General features: G+C 47.8%; 2 protein-coding genes across 6 annotated transcripts; both read left to right on the forward strand.

The window, feature by feature from the left end:
- Positions 1-967: 967 nt before the first annotated feature.
- Positions 968-2640, forward strand: RBM8A (RNA binding motif protein 8A). 4 transcript variants are annotated; one of them, XM_016202404.2, is made up of 6 exons: positions 968-1036; positions 1317-1376; positions 1479-1556; positions 1743-1879; positions 2171-2307; positions 2415-2640. In XM_016202404.2, exons 1-6 carry the CDS (start codon positions 970-972, stop codon positions 2458-2460), a joined length of 525 nt encoding a protein of 174 aa, XP_016057890.1. In that variant the 5' UTR covers positions 968-969; the 3' UTR covers positions 2461-2640. The 4 variants fall into 4 exon arrangements, with proteins under 4 accessions (XP_016057890.1, XP_016057891.1, XP_016057888.2 ...); XM_016202405.2 differs by having other exon boundaries at positions 1482-1556; XM_016202402.2 differs by lacking the exon at positions 968-1036 and having other exon boundaries at positions 1085-1376.
- Positions 2641-8499: 5859 nt separating this feature from the next.
- On the forward strand, positions 8500-15350 carry PEX11B (peroxisomal biogenesis factor 11 beta). 2 transcript variants are annotated; one of them, XM_087827728.1, is made up of 5 exons: positions 8500-8572; positions 9321-9436; positions 9788-9989; positions 13901-14341; positions 14975-15350. In XM_087827728.1, exons 1-4 carry the CDS (start codon positions 8517-8519, stop codon positions 14304-14306), a joined length of 780 nt encoding a protein of 259 aa, XP_087683854.1. In that variant the 5' UTR covers positions 8500-8516; the 3' UTR covers positions 14307-14341; positions 14975-15350. The 2 variants fall into 2 exon arrangements, with proteins under 2 accessions (XP_087683854.1, XP_087683853.1); XM_087827727.1 differs by having other exon boundaries at positions 13901-15350.
- The last annotated feature ends 178 nt before the right edge of the window (positions 15351-15528 follow it).

Genomic DNA, 15528 nt, shown 5'->3' on the forward strand with positions numbered 1-15528 from the left:
TCAGGATTCCAGGATTTGGGGAAAATATGAGTTTTGCCCGTAACTCCTGGGTTTTTGGTGTTTGTTTGTTTTTTTAATTAAAAGCATTTTAAAATTTTTATTGATTTGAGAGAAATAGCGATGTGTTGTTCCACTTAATTATGCATTCTTGTATGTGCCCTGATGGGGATGAATCCGCAACCTTGGCATATAGGGACCCTCTGACCAACTGAGCTACCCTGCGGGAGTTCAGCTCCTACGTTTTTAAAGGTGAAAAACCCGCCCCATCCTCCAAGAAACTAAAGCCCCTATTTTCTTTAAAGCCATGACCATTTTTCAATTCCCAGAGGTGGTGGGAAAAGCTTAGGAATTTATCTTAAGAAGAAAAAAAGTTATCTGTCTCACCAAAACAACTGCACACACACAACCAGGTCTGTTAGTTTAAGAAAGAAATTCGGGCCCGCAGTGCGCTCCAGGAGCAGCTTTTTGAGCCAGTATTGCTGACTGAACTTTTTTTTTTTTTTTTAATGCTTACATCGCAGATCCGGCTACCCCTAGGAACAGAATACAGGCCCGGAAGTTTTGAAAAAAACTCTCCAACTTCCATTTTCTAGTATGGGGTGAAAAGACACTGAAGGCACCCCTCTACTGAAGAAATTAGGCTGGGCTTCCACATCCGCAGCGTCTCTCCTCAGTTGCCGTAGACAAGTGGGTGCCACCGTCTTGGCCCAGCCCCTGCGCGTCCCTCACAGTGCGCCGTCGGGGCTCACGACCTGCTCAAGATGTCTGCAGGAGCACTTCCGGCTCTCCCTGAACACTTCCGCTCTCCCGGGACTAGGCCCGCCTCCATTGCGTATTTTCAGCGCGACGAGGGCAGGACTTAGAGTAAGCTTCTGATTGGTCATATATACTGGCGACCTTTCCCCTCCGCGACAGTTTCCCGGGTGCTTAGATCGCGAGCTGTCCGGCCGAGAGTTACAGGAAGGCAAGATGGCGGACGTGCTGGATCTTCATGAGGCCGGGGGCGAGGATTTCGCCATGGATGAGGATGGGGACGGTGAGGACAGTGGAGGCGGCTGCGGGAAGCGGGGAAGGTGCGAGAGAAGAGCGTCACAGGGAAACATCATTTCTCTTCTTCCCGGCAGGGAGGATGGGAGCCGGGGAGCTGGGTTTCAGTTGGACTGAAGACTCCGCCTCCGATTGGAGGCTTGGGGGCGGGACCAGAAAGGGACTGGAACTGGAGGTGGTGGGGTCCGCTCTCAGACAATGTCTTGGGAAAGAGACTGTTGTTCTAAATGTTATCTTTGGTACTTACTCTTTCACTTACGGGGTTTCAGAGAGCATCCACAAACTGAAAGAAAAAGCGAAGAAACGGAAGGGCCGCGGCTTTGGGTCCGGTGAGTGTGAGGAAAATGGGGTCTGCTTTGGAGTCCCCATCCATTTTCTTGGGGAACCGCGGGAGAGCCTGGGTTCGCGGTGATCTGGTGTGTGTTTCCTAGAAGAGGGGTCTCGAGCGCGGATGCGTGAGGATTACGACAGCGTGGAGCAGGATGGCGATGAGCCCGGACCACAGCGCTGTGAGTAGAGTGGGACCTGTAGGTGTGTGTGTGTAGAGAATGAGAGACCGGTAAAATAAAACCCGGTAGGAAAGGGGCCAGAGATAGCTTAACCAGCCCCCGGAGCCTGCACTTGCTCTACTCCTGTGATCTTGCTTCAAGTTTTTCTCTCAACCAGCCAACCTCCCTCCCTTCCTTCCCCAACAGCTGTTGAAGGCTGGATTCTCTTTGTCACTGGAGTCCATGAGGAAGCCACGGAGGAAGATATCCATGACAAATTTGCAGAGTATGGGGAGATAAAAAACATCCACCTCAACCTGGACAGGCGGACAGGGTACCTGAAGGTATGCTAAGTTACACTCCATTGCTTCTCTTCCCCCGTAACCCTTAGACAACATGGGTACATCTCCCATATTTGCTGTGGTTGGCCAAGAACAAAGTTGAAATGAAATGGCATTGGAAATTGATTTTGTTAGACATAGCAGACATAGAAACAGACAAACATGTTGCATCTACAGTAGGGATCTATGATGTATATTATTCATTGTTTAAAGTTAATAGGTTTTCCTATTTGAGTAGGAAATAGCTTGGTGGAGCAGGAGGGTTTTGATCATCTGTCTTTTCACTTGCCCTAGGGGTATACTCTAGTTGAGTATGAAACATACAAGGAGGCCCAGGCTGCTATGGAGGGGCTCAATGGCCAGGATTTGATGGGACAGCCGATCAGTGTGGACTGGTGTTTTGTTCGGGGTCCACCCAAGGGCAAGAGGAGGTAAAATGGAGCGGGCAAACACTGTCTTGGTGAAGGGAATATGAGCAAAACAGAGAAAGGACATTGTATTTTGTCCTTCTGATGGACTCCCCCTCCCTTTTTCCTAGAGGTGGCCGAAGACGAAGCAGGAGTCCAGACCGGAGGCGTCGCTGACAGGACATGTGTTGTCCAGGTGTTCCCTCCAGAGATTCCATTTGACCATGCAGCCTTGGAGAAGTAGGGCTGGGGTGGAACTCACTGTTTATATTTAATCTTTAACCCTATTGCTTAGTGTGTTGGGGGTTTATGTTTTGTCTTTTGAGTTATAAATAAATGTACCATTTTTGTTTTCTACATTTAAAATTATTTTCTTGCTCTAACCTTTCAAGCTCTAAAGTACTATTTACAGTAAGGCAGTATGGGTGAAGACACTGTGAAGATAATTCTCCCAGTAACTGAATTCTGTGTGAGTTTCTACATTAGACAGTCTCAAGTCTCAAAGGGTCAAAGTAGAAACACTGCTTAGTATTTATTTTTCTTGGAACTAAGAGAGTAGGGGTAGAAGTGAGATGTTTTCAGGATATTAAAGAATAATTCTGTTTCTATATACTCTATCCTGAACAAATGGATGTCCCAGGAATGTTTCTTTGTTTCTCTTGCCCTTGTTGCCATATTTTTTGCACCTCCAGCTGTCTAAGGGCTTAAATCTCCTACTGGGGCATTCTCCTAGATTCTCCTTCCTTGAAGGAGTCTGTACAAAGTTCTTGGTGTCCACTTTGGCAGCCAAGGGTGAAAGCCCCTTGGAGATGATCCAGAGGAGCACCGACAAGGCCAAAGGGGAAAAAGATGTGCTGATGCTGGGTGGAGCTTCAACTAGGGTTGTGGGAGAGAACCAGTACCGGAGACCTAGCAGGTAGTGAAGTGTCCATCAGAGGACAAAGGTCAGGGCCAGTCGCAGGTCCACAGACGGACACAGGGGCAAATTCACCAGCAGGGGCTGGGAATTTACAAAATATACTGAAATTCAGAACCATTCAGCTCCTGACCTGAGTATAGGGTTAATTGACAGGTGGGCAGTGAGATGGAGCTTTCCCCGACCAGGAAGAAAATGCTGCAAGCCCCCTTCTCCTTTCCAGCCTAGGACTATATGCTCCCTTTCCCCGAGGGATTAGGACAGACCTGCTGAAAGGAAGGGTTTGATTGAGGTGCTGTTACATGAAGTACTAAGTCTACTTTAAGACTTCGTGGTGTCCCAGAGTAAAGGAGAATGCGGACCACCTTTCTCCCTAATCCTGTCCACCCAGCTCAAGTTCAGATGATGCCTAGAGGCTGGTTAGAATTGAAGGCATTCAAGAAAATTATGCAGCATCAGGTACTAGAAATACAGTTAGGATCTCACTTTTGGTTTGATAGGTAGCTATCAGAAAAATAAATGAGGCTAGTGCAATAGTTTGAGGGTATGGATTAGGGCCTAGGGATTGACGTTCCACCTTGTCAGGGAACTAGACACACTGAAGATAATGTGGCTATAGCAGGTGGCCATGGCAGTCAGTGACGACAGAATGGGCAGCAGAAGATAAAGAGGTTATAGGTAGTCTCTTGCCATTGAGCTTTGAAGCTGCCTTTGGTGACACACTGAGTAAAGGGGCCTGGGTCAGCTTGGCGGATGGTATGGAATAGGAACAGCTGGAACGGGGTTGAGGACTATTAGAACTGGTCCCCTTCCACCCCAGCCTACCCACCAGTGTCACTCCATCTGTTCCCAATTCATCCTTAAATCTGCAGAATAGTATAGTGCTGAGTTATGGTTCATCCACAGTGCCAATATTTAAAAGGTTAAGTTTGTTAAATTCCAGGACTTAAAGAATCCTGTCTTTTTTTTCTTTCTCTACAAGTACTATGATAAAGATTACACTTTATAATAGGCTATCTCTACCACCTCACCAACATTTTTAGCTGAAATGGTTTTTCTGATGTGTTGTCTAATTCTGTGGCCAAAAATTTTGTGTAAAATGGGTGCTGCTAAAATTTCAGGCCATTGTGCAGCCACTCTGAAGTGACCTTTAGTAATAGTCTTATGTACAATAACTATAATGGTGAAACAATGTTAAATAATAAAATTTAACATTTTCTGAATGCTATTGGCTGCCCCTCCCCCCTTTTGGTAAATTGCTTGAGTTTTTTGTTTGAATCAGTAAAGAATATTTTTCAGGTTTGAACTTCAGGTAAGTTAGTACCTTGGTTCAGGAAAGATGGAATGAGTGAGTCACTATTAGTTTGATAAAAGGCAAGCTGTGTAGGTATCAGATTCCTAGATATAAGGCATCTGGAAAAGATTTCAGCAAGCATGAGGGACTTTTAGGAAAGGTAGATAGTATCAACTATAGACATACAATTTTATGAACTGCCTAGAGTTATGATCAGGCAAGGCTGAGCTAGTTGGACATTAGTCTTTCCTCTTCCCCTATCTTTAGTGCATATTTTGGGGGGGAAGGGGGGCTATGCCTTGAAATACTTTAACTGTCAGAAGGGGTTTAAAAATAGGTCAGGCTCCTGGACTTGTTTGATCCATAGCCTTATTTCTGCCTGTCCTTTCCGTATTTTATGTGCAGTTTAACTAAAAACCTTCCTTTTAACTACTTTTGATACTTGGAAACTTCAGCTTACAAACTAATTTCTTACTACCCCAGTACTCCTTCATCACACTAATACCACACAAATAAGAAATTATTTTTTTGCCCTGGCTGGGTAGTTTAGTTGGTTAGAGTTTCATCCCAATATGCCAGGGTTGCAAGTTTGATCACCAGTTGGGTTACATGCAGGAGTCAACCAATGAATACAAAGTAAGTGGAGCAACAAAATCAATGTTTCCTCTCTGAAATAGTAAAAAAAAAAATTTTGACATTGATATTTTAAATATAACATATGGGTGATGCAGAATTATACAAGAGGAGGCCAATTTGAAACAAAAAATATCTCACTTTTTGCACATGTATCATAATGTTACCATCAGTTTGCCACTGAAGCAAATGGATATTGTAACAGTCAGTACAGGCTGTAAGAAAGAATGAAATTCATCTCTGTCATCATCTTGTGGCCCATGTGTTTCAAGTGATTTAGCCAGTCATATGGCTAGTAATAGAGCCTAGACTCAGAAAAGAAATAAAGTAAAACAAGCAAACAGTGCAACAAAAACAGGCTTCTAACTCCAAGTCCACACCTAAAATTTACTTCCTTATGAACAAACCCAACTAATTCCTTCTACACGGAAGCAACAAGCTGGGGTTTTTTTTGTTTGTTTGTTTTTTAAATATATCTTTATTGATTTCAGAGAGAGGAAAGGAGAGGGAGAGAGAGACGGAAACATCAATGATGAGAGAGTCATTGATCGGCTGCAGCCCACAACCCGGGCATGTGCCCTGACGGGGAATCGAACCCTGATCACCTGGATCCTAGGTCGACGCTCAACCACTGAGCCACGCCCGGCCAGGCGCAACAAGCTGTTTTTTAAATCTTGGGGTAGCAGAGGTCCTGTTCTCACCGTACTATTGGAAGATAATTTTATATATATATATATATTAGAGCTATAGTCAGACTAACTTTTGGTAGATATTTTTAATATTTAAGGGTTTAAGGATGAAATCTTTGACTCTATAATGCATTGTCATGCATTTTAGCTGCCTTATAGATAACAATCCTATCTTAGTCTCAGAGATGCTGCTCTACCTCTCTCACCCCTCCACCTCCCTGTGGTAGTAGTGGGTTTTGTTTTTGTTTTGAAAATTGCTTCATATTTAACTTTTTTCTAGTTCATTTTCATATTGAGATTTGATTACCTGGTAGTCCAGGTCAGATGCTCTCTTTTTTTTTTCCGTTTTGTTTTTTTTTTTAATCACCTGCGAATATTTTTCCATTGCTTTTCAGAGAGAGTGAAGGGGGAGCGCGAGAGAGACGCATGAATTGGTTGCCTCCGGCTCATGCATAACCAGGGCTGGGGATTCAGCCTGCAACCTAGGAATGTGCCCTTGTTTGGAACTGAACCTAGGACCCCTCAGTCCCCAAGCCCACGCTCTAACTATTGAGTCAGTCCGCCTAGGACTTTTTTTCCAGTTTTGACACCCATTTCACAATAAAGCTAGAATAAACAAATACAAATCTGATTATGTCACTCTCCACTTTTTACTTTAGTGTCGCTCCACTGTCCTGAGGATAAAGTACAAACTTAATGTTTGTAATCTGTCTCTTCATTTCCCCTCCAGATTCATTACTTGCCATTTTCTAGCCCTCAACTTGAGATCCACTATCCTCCACTACCAGTCCCCTCCCCCCAGCATTCCTCCTGCTTGAACTTGTCTAACACCTGTCCTTCAAGAATCCAATTTTAACATCTCTGGGACCCCTTCCCTGAGGGAGAGCGGGTCAGACACCCCTCATTGTTCTTTAGCTCCTTGTGTTACCTAGTATAACATTTGACTGTACACTGTATTGTAGTAATTTGTCTCCTGCACTAGTCTATACATTTCTTGAAGACAGGACTTTGTTAGAACATCTGAGTGTACCTGGGGGATGATGTACATTATATTTTGAATTGATGAATGAGTACCACAAAGTTTTAACCAAAGCGGCTGGCTTCCCTGTCTTCTTTTTTTTTTTTTTTTTTAAATATATCTTTATTGATTTCAGAGAAAGGAAGGGAGAGGGGGAGAGAGAGAGAGAAACATCAATGATGAGAGCGTCATTGATCGGCTGTAGCCCGCAACCCAGGCATGTGCCGAGACCGGGAATGGGACCCTGATCGCCGGGATCCTAGGTCGATGCTTAACCACTGAGCCACGCCCGGCCGGGCCCCTGTCTTCTTAATAGACCCCCCATACACGTTTCCTCCCTGCCCTAGAGTTTTTCTGCAAGTCTCCTGAAGCAAGGTGGGACTGGGAGGGCACAGAGGGGAAGCTAAGTGTAACACAAAACTGAAGGAAGAGGCGTAGATCGAAGGGTACTGCTTTTAAGACCTTAACAGATACAAATTGACAGGCAATGATCTTAACATGCCAAAGAGTATCAGGCACTGCCCCTGGGGATGAACGGCTGACCACCGCCGGCCACACCCCTTGGCTCCGAAGGCTCCTACTATGTACCCAAATTCTTGTCCAGTCCAGCCCTGAATCCAGACAAGGCACCACCTGGGGCAAGGCAAGCAGGTTACTAAGTCCACAGGCTGCCCCAGAAGGTTCCTTGCAGCCGAGTGGGTGGCGGTGGAGCCCAGTGACCACAGGCGGGAAAGCTGGCACACATGGCCACTGGATTCAGGAACACGAGTGTCCGGCCTGCGGGCCACTGAACAGTGACATTCCAGGTGGCACCTGGGGCATGACTGCAGAAGTGACCAGGAAATCCAGGGCTGCTAAGTGGGCAAACGGTCGCCCTCCCTGAGGGACAGCTGATGGGTGCGGCCGCGGCCAGCCGGAGAAACAAGCAGCACAGTGGCCACTCCCGCCCCTCGGACCTCGGCCGCGAGAAGGCCAGCGGCTCTGGACCCTCACCTCCGGCCCCGGCGCGGCCGGGCCTCCCACCGCCGACCCCAGGGGCCCTGCCTGTGGACACGGTGACTGGGACGGGAAAGCGGGTTGAAGAGGTGAACTTCGCTACAGCGTCTTCCGTCCCGCTTCAGGATGCGGGGCTGGTTTGAGCTCCGGCCCTAAAGCCTCCGCCCCCGGGGCTCGTCCGCGTTCGGAGGCCACCCGTCCGGCTGCCGGGGTCCTGCGGGCAGCGCGCCCGGCGCTGGCTCCCACCTCCGTGGACCGGCTGGGTCCCTGGGGCCCGGGGCGGGGCCGCAGCCCCTGTGCGCGCGCCGGGGGCGTTCCGCGAGCCCACCCGGGGCTGCGGGGAGGGCGCTGCGGAACCCGGGCGCGCTCTCGCCCCGCCCCTCTCCTGCAAGCCCCGCCCCCGGCCCGGAATATTTAAAGCGGGAGGTGCAGCCCGAGGCGGGCTTAGGGGAGAGACCCTCGGGGGAGGCGACGCCCTAACGGAGACTCGCCTAAAAACGCGGGCGTAGCCCGGGAGGCCAGCACGTCTCGTCCTGAAATTCCGCCTCAGGGGCGAGCTCCGCTCGCTTTCCTGTCTGACGATGTTTGTCCCTCTCGAGGCACCGTTGAGTCGCCCGGGAGGCGGGGCGCGGGGCGGGGAGCGGGGCGGGGGCGGGAGCGGGGCCGCGGAGCTGGGGCGCCGCCGCCATGGACGCCTGGGTCCGCTTCAGCGCCCAGAGCCAGGCCCGGGAGCGGCTGTGCAGGTGCGGGCCGGGCCGGGCCGGGCCGGGCGGGGCGGGCAGGCGCGGACCCTCGTGAGGCCGGGTCAGTTCGCACTACGGGGGTCAAGAAGGGTCAGCTCGGGCTACGGGGGCCCGGACGGACCCCGAGGCGCCGCTTAGAGCCGGCCGGGGGATGATTCGTTTCTGCTTTCGGGAAAGATGGTGAAACTGAGGCACGAGAGGGCCAGCGGGTGGACGCTCGGGGTTGCCGTGTCCACATAAGACCTACATGTCCCTCACTGGGCGGTGGCGGCATGAAGAGCGTGTGCCCGCGGCGGACCGCGACCCGGACTCTGTCCCCAGAGCCGAGGACTTGCTCCAAGTTCCCGTGTCCCCTCACCCTGCTGTCACCGGCAGCCACCCGGCGGGCCTCGGCCTCGGCCTGCCTCTGGTCTCGGCGCAGCTTGAGCGCCTTGGAATCTCTCGGTTCACCTGCTCTGAAGACTAATCCGCCCCCCGGCCCCTCCCCGGCCCCAGACCTGCCCTCGCGACGGACCCCCGCCGCGGCCGCCTCAGCCCTCCGCGCAGTGCTCCCCAGCCCTCCTCGGCTCCTCTTCTCCCTGAGCCTTTCCCTCACCCTAGCCTGAGGGGGACGCGGGGAGCCGTGGAGTGAAGAGCGGGGAAGGGAAGGGTCGCAGCCGGGGGAAGGGGCGGTCGGCGCTCGCCCCTGGGAGGGCGCAGTGCGGGGGGCGTCAGGGAGGCCTCGGCCTGTGCTTGCCTGTCTCCCCAGGGCCGCGCAGTACGCCTGCTCCCTGCTCGGCCACGCGCTGCAGAAACGGGGCGCCAGTCCTGAGTTACAGCGACAGATCCGGCAGCTGGAGGGCCATCTGAGCCTGGGAAGAAAGCGTAAGTCACGCTCCGCTTTATGGCCCAGCTCGCCCCACGCCCGCCCGTCCCGCAGCCCCCTCCCTGCTTCTGCGGCCCGCGGTTCCCGCGCTCGGCTTCGCTTTGTGCTCCGCGTCCTCCCGACTGAGAGGCGGCGGCGGAGCGGGCGGGACGGGCAAGTTTGAGGGAAGTAAAGCGGGACGCAAGTTAATTAACACTGGAAGTAAAAAAGAATGAACTGTTTCTGCTCTTTTTAAAAATTGTTATTGTTTCTGTCACTTGCTCAACTTTCACCCTCTTTCTCTTTCTCTGTGTTTTGCTCTCTGCCTCTCTACTTCCAAATCTTTGCCGTCTCCCGCTGATCCCCACAAGTTCTACGCCTGGGCAACTCAGCAGATGCCCTTGAGTCGGCCAAACGAGCTGTGCACCTCTCAGATGTTGTCCTAAGGTTCTGCATCACTGTTAGTCACCTCAATCGAGCCTTGTACTTCGCCTGCGACAATGTCCTGTGGGCTGGAAAGTCTGGATTAGCTCCCCGTGTGGATCAGGAGAAGTGGGCCCAGCGGTCATTCAGGTTTGAAATCCTTTTACTCTACAAGACCTTTTGTGCTCTTCACACTGCATAGCTTGCCTTGCATGAGAGGAAAACCTCTCAGGGTCTTCCCAGAGTGTGCACGTCTTACTCAGTCACTGGGCTTCTAATCGTCACTTAGATCTGGAGCTATCAGAGAATAAGGAATGGAGGCAGGTGGAGATCAAATGCTCTTCCTTAATGAATAACTAAGATTGGGAAAAGTGTTATATTGCCTTAATTCTGCTTCTTTCTATACCATAAGTCAGTGATTTTCAACCTTTTTCATCTCATGGCACATAAACTAATTACTAAAGTTCTCTGGCACACCCAAAAATATAGATTTTTCCAGTCTGACAAAAAACATAGGTGTAATTTTGATTCATTGACACCAGATGGCTATTGTGTTGGCCCCTGTCGTTTTTTAATTTCACAATCTAAGGGAAAAGAGGTCAGTGCCCCTGACTAAACACTCAGATATTGCATGCTTTAAAAATTCTTGCAGCACACCAGTTGAAAATCACTGCCATAGGTTATGCCCCTCGCTGCCTGCTCATGCAGTCATTCTAAAAATACTTAGTAGGTGCTTACTGTGGTCCAGGGAATAAAGCAGAGAGCCAAACAGATATGAGTCCTGCCCTCGTGAAGCTTCTAGTCTAGTGGGTAGTCATATATGAAAATAAACACCAAACCAAGTATTTGTGGGAAAGTACAGGGTGTTATGACATATATAAAAAGAGGAGCTAATTTACTTATTTATTTGTTTTTAAATATGTCCTTATTGATTTCAGAGAGAGGAAGGCGGGGGAGAGAGAGAGAGACAGAGAGAGAGAGAGAAACATTAATGATGAGCGGGTCATTAATCAACTGCCTCCTGCACACCCCCTACTGGGAACCGAGCCTGCAGGTGGGGCATGTGCCCTGACTGGTGAATTGTACAGCGATCTCCTGGATCATAGGTCTATGCTCAACTGCTGAGCCACACTGGCTGGGCAAGAGGAGCTAATTTACATAGATCAGGAAAGAACTTGTTGGGAAAAGTCATATTTTAGTTCAGACCTGAAATTTGAGTAGAAGTTAGACAAAGCAAACAGTAGCAGAGAAGACCTTTTCAAACAGAAAATAGCATGTTCTAGGGCCTTGAACCAAGAAAGACTTTGGGGAATTAGAAAAATAGATAGAAAGCCAGTGTAATGGGTAGTGCTGAGTAAAGGGCATACGTTCAAATGGAGAAGTAGACTGTCCAATCGCTCATGAAAGGCCTTTTAGGCAATGATAAGATTTTTTTGTTTAGTTTTTTTAAAAAATATGTCTTTATTGATTTCAGAGAGAGGAAGGGAGAGGGAGATAGAAAGAGAGAAACATCAATGATGAGAGTCATTGACAAGCCGCCTCCTGCACGCCCCCTACTGGAGATCAAGCCCACAACCTGGGCATGTGCCCTGACTGGGAATCGAACCAGGATCTCCTGGATCATAGGTCAGTGCTCAACCACAGAGCCAGGCCGGCTGTGCTCTTTGTTTAGTTTTTTGAAATTTTTTATCCTAGCCTTGGCTGGTGTGGCACAGTTGGTCGGAGCGTTGTGCTGTCCCATACAGCAAAGGGTGGTTGGTTCGATTCCTGGTCAGGGCACACACCTAGGTTTTGGGCTTGATCCCTGGCTGGGGCGTGTGCGAGAGCCGATTGATATTTCTCTCTCTTTTTCTCTCTCCCTAAAATAAATTTAAAAAAAAATAAAAATTTTTATCCTAAGTACAATAGGTTCTGAGTAGGGATGTGACATGATTCAAATTGTGTTTAAAGAAGATCTCTCTTGCTGCAGTGGAAAGTAGACTGCAGTAGGGTAAAAGAGGAAGAGATGCCGTAATATGGCCAAGAGATAATGTTGACTTGGACTAAAGAGCTGGCTGGTAATGAAGGTGGAGAGAAATATTATTTTGGAATAAAATTATCTTTATACATATCATGTGTATTTGTTTTTTGTCTTGCTATGATTCTCTTTGTTCTTTTAGATTATATTAGTTAGCATCTTTGTATCTCCATTTATGTGTTGTTTTTCTTTTTGTCTTTCTCAGTGATTTACAGCTATAACATAGCATGTGATGTATGAGGGCTGTGGACAGAGGCATGATTGAAGTAGTATGAAAAAGCAATTAGAACAGTTTATATGCCATGTTTATTCATTTCATTCAACAAATATTTATCAGGCTCTTACTATATGCAGGCACTGGTCTAGACATAGGGATACAGTGGTAAAGACAAACCAGGTCCCTGCTCCTATGGAGCTTACACTGTAATGGGAGGAGACGAACATAAAGAATAAATAAAAATGTCAGATAGTAGTAAGTGCTATGCAGGAAATTAAAATAGGGTTATGTGGTAGAGAGTAAAGGGCTTGCTACTTTAGAATAGGGGATCTGAGAAGGCCTCTGTAGAACCAAGCTCAGACCCAGAGAGCAAGAAATAGCCAGCCATGTGAAGATTTTAGAGGCAGGATATTCTAGTAGAGGGACTCCGTAGTGTAAAGGTCCTAAAGCAGAAACAAGCTTGATGGGATGAAAATATAGAAAGAAACAGATGTGTTTGAAGCATAGTGATTGACAGAGTAGCATGATGTGGAGTTAGAGAGGTAGGGTCAGATGTTGAGGTCTGTAAGCCTGGCTAAGTTATCTAAATTTTATTCTAAATGTGACATGAAGGAAACCGTGAAGAGTTTTAAGAAGAGGAGTTTATGCCAGGTAGTATATAAAATGAGATTGTTGGGGAAAAGGGTCAAGCGTGACCATGGAGGGTAAGTTAGAAGACTAAAGTAGTAGTTCAAGCAAGAGATGATAGTGGCTCAGACTGGGGAGGTGGAGTGTAATAGATGTGCTTAGATTCAGGATGTGTTTTGGAGATAGGACAATTATATTATGTCAGACCACTGTTGTGAGAGTCGATTAAAAATCAAAAACATAGCCCAGCCCACGTGGCTCAGTGTTTGAGTGTCGACCTATGAACCAGGAATTCATGTTTCGATTCCGGGTCTGGTCAGGGCACATGCCCGGGTTGGGTTTCGGGCTCAATCCCCAGTAGGGGGCGTGTAGGATACAGCCGATCAGTGACTCTCATCATAGGTATTTCTCTCTCTCTCCCATCTCTCTGAAATTAATAAAAACATTTAAAAAATAAAAAACAGACTGTTCTTAAGCAATTTATAATTGAACACATTTGACAAGCTGCTTAACACCTCTGGGCCTCCTTTTTTTTAAACAAGAGGATTGGATTTATTTATTTTTAATTATTTTTATTTTTTTATCCTCATCTGAGGAGTGAAGATATTTTTCCATTGATTTTTAGAAAGACTGGAAGTGGGAGAGAGAAAGAGAGAGAAACATCAATGTGAGAGAGAGACATCAATTGGTTGCCTCCTGCACTCACCCCGACCCAGGGCGGGGATTGAACCTGAAACCCAGATATGTGCCATTGACCTGGAATTGAACACACTAACCTCCAGTGCACAGGCCAGTGCTCTAACCACTGAGCGGTGCCCCCCCAGGCAAAGGATTGGACTTAAAACTATTTATAATTTAACTCTGAAGCAACTGAAGCTTCTTTTAAAACAAGTATGTATTACTGTAGTTCAAGTCAAATGTGTATGTGTTAATGTGTTGCCAAGTGGAAAAGTGAAATTTGAGGTTGATCTTGGAAGATTTGATGATCCTCATGAATTTTAAGCCAGGATCTTAAGGTACATGTAAACATGTTAGTTACAAAAAGGTGGAGTACATTTCTAATAGTGGGTACTAGCATTCACTTCTGGTGTTCTGAATTGCAATCCTTTGCATTTTGGCAGGGAAAAACATGTTTGTTCTGTTGGATATGCTAAGTGGGTATAGGCACCCTTACTCACCCTTCTGTCCTGTGTATCTCAGGTACTATCTGTTTTCCCTCATCATGAATTTGAGCCGTGATGCTTATGAGATTCGCCTACTGATGGAACAAGAGTCTTCAGTTTATAGCCGGCGACAGAAGGGTTCTGGAGCAGGAGCCCCAGGAGGAATTGAAACTGGGGGAGCTGGGGGTACAGGGACTTCAGGAGGAGGCCTGCCCCAAGTAGCTCTGAAGCTTCAGCTCCGAGTCCTGCTCCTGGCTCGGGTCCTTCGTGGTCATCCCCCGCTCCTGCTGGATGTAGTCAGAAATGCCTGTGATCTCTTCATTCCACTGGACAAACTAGGCCTCTGGCGTTGTGGTCCTGGAGTTGTGGGGCTTTGCGGCCTTGTGTCCTCCATCCTGTCTATTCTCACCCTAGTCTGCCCTTGGCTACGACTCAAGCCCTGATATACTGGTACAGGATAAGGAGGGGAACTGAATTGGTAAGATGGAATCTTAGATTGTCCCCAATATACCAGCCTCATCCTAATTCTACTCCTTCGTTAAAGTTAAAATCCAGAGATTTAGGGGTGGAGGGAGGAGCTTTGGGGAAGATGAGATGAGGAAAGGTGACTTGTGTAGTCACTAGTATGATTCTCATGTTCAGATTTGTTGGAGCTTTTGGTCTTTGCCTCCTTCATTGCATTGTCTGTCTCTCCTGACTCTTTTTACTTTGTCTCTCTTAAGTCTATTTAAGATTCTGTCTCACCCTAGCCAGCTTGGCTCAGTGGTTAGAGCGTCGGCCTGTGGACTGAAGGGTCCTAGGTTCGATTCTGGCCAAGGGCACGTACCTCAGTTGCAGGCTTAGTCCCTGGCCCAGTCAGCACACGAGCAGGGGGCAACCAATCCATGTGTCTCTCTCACATCGATGTTTCTATCCCCCTCCCCCCCCTTCCACTCTCTCTCAAAAGTGATGAAAAAAAATATCCTTGGGTGAGGTTAAAAAAGAGATTGTCTTTTTTTTTCCCTTCTCAGCCCCCTGTCCTAGGAATTTAATCAGCAGCAAAATTACCTTTTAGTAGGGGAGGCAAAAGGTGTGGTCTGTAAGATTCTAACTGCCTTCTTTTTCCTCACAGAGGTGGCTTGTGGCAGATTTTACCCCTTCAGACTCCAGATTATAATTTTAAAGACTTTTTGTCCTAGTGGACTCCCCTTGTGCCCCAGAAGTGACTCGATGGTTCCTTGTCCTCCCTCGTGTCTAGTCTACCTCACCACCCTCCCTCATTTGGCCTTCCGCTTCCTTCTCACATTGGCAGGCTTCTGCTTGTGCTTTGATTTGGGGGCTTTGTTCATAGCTTGTTCTTATCCCCTCTTTGCCTGTCCAGAGTGATGCCATGCCTGACATCTTGCTGTAAATATTGTACAATGATTCTGTGTAAATAATTAGGGCCCATGCCCACGATGGAGAGCAAACCTTCTAGGTCACACATTAAATATCTGATTGCTCATTGATGTTTGGTCTGGTCCTGTGTATTCTTGTCATCTGAAGCCCCCATTTCTGTCACTAGGGTTTGGATTTTTCATGGTATTAGCCGCTGGATCATCACCCGCAGACTCGTATTGAGCACTAAACTGTGCAGGGCATAATACTAGGTGGTAGAGAAACAGTAAGCTTAACTACTTGGCCCCC

Source organism: Miniopterus natalensis, chromosome 19 (assembly GCF_054644295.1).
Source record: "Miniopterus natalensis isolate mMinNat1 chromosome 19, mMinNat1.hap1, whole genome shotgun sequence".
Lineage (NCBI taxonomy): Eukaryota > Metazoa > Chordata > Mammalia > Chiroptera > Miniopteridae > Miniopterus > Miniopterus natalensis.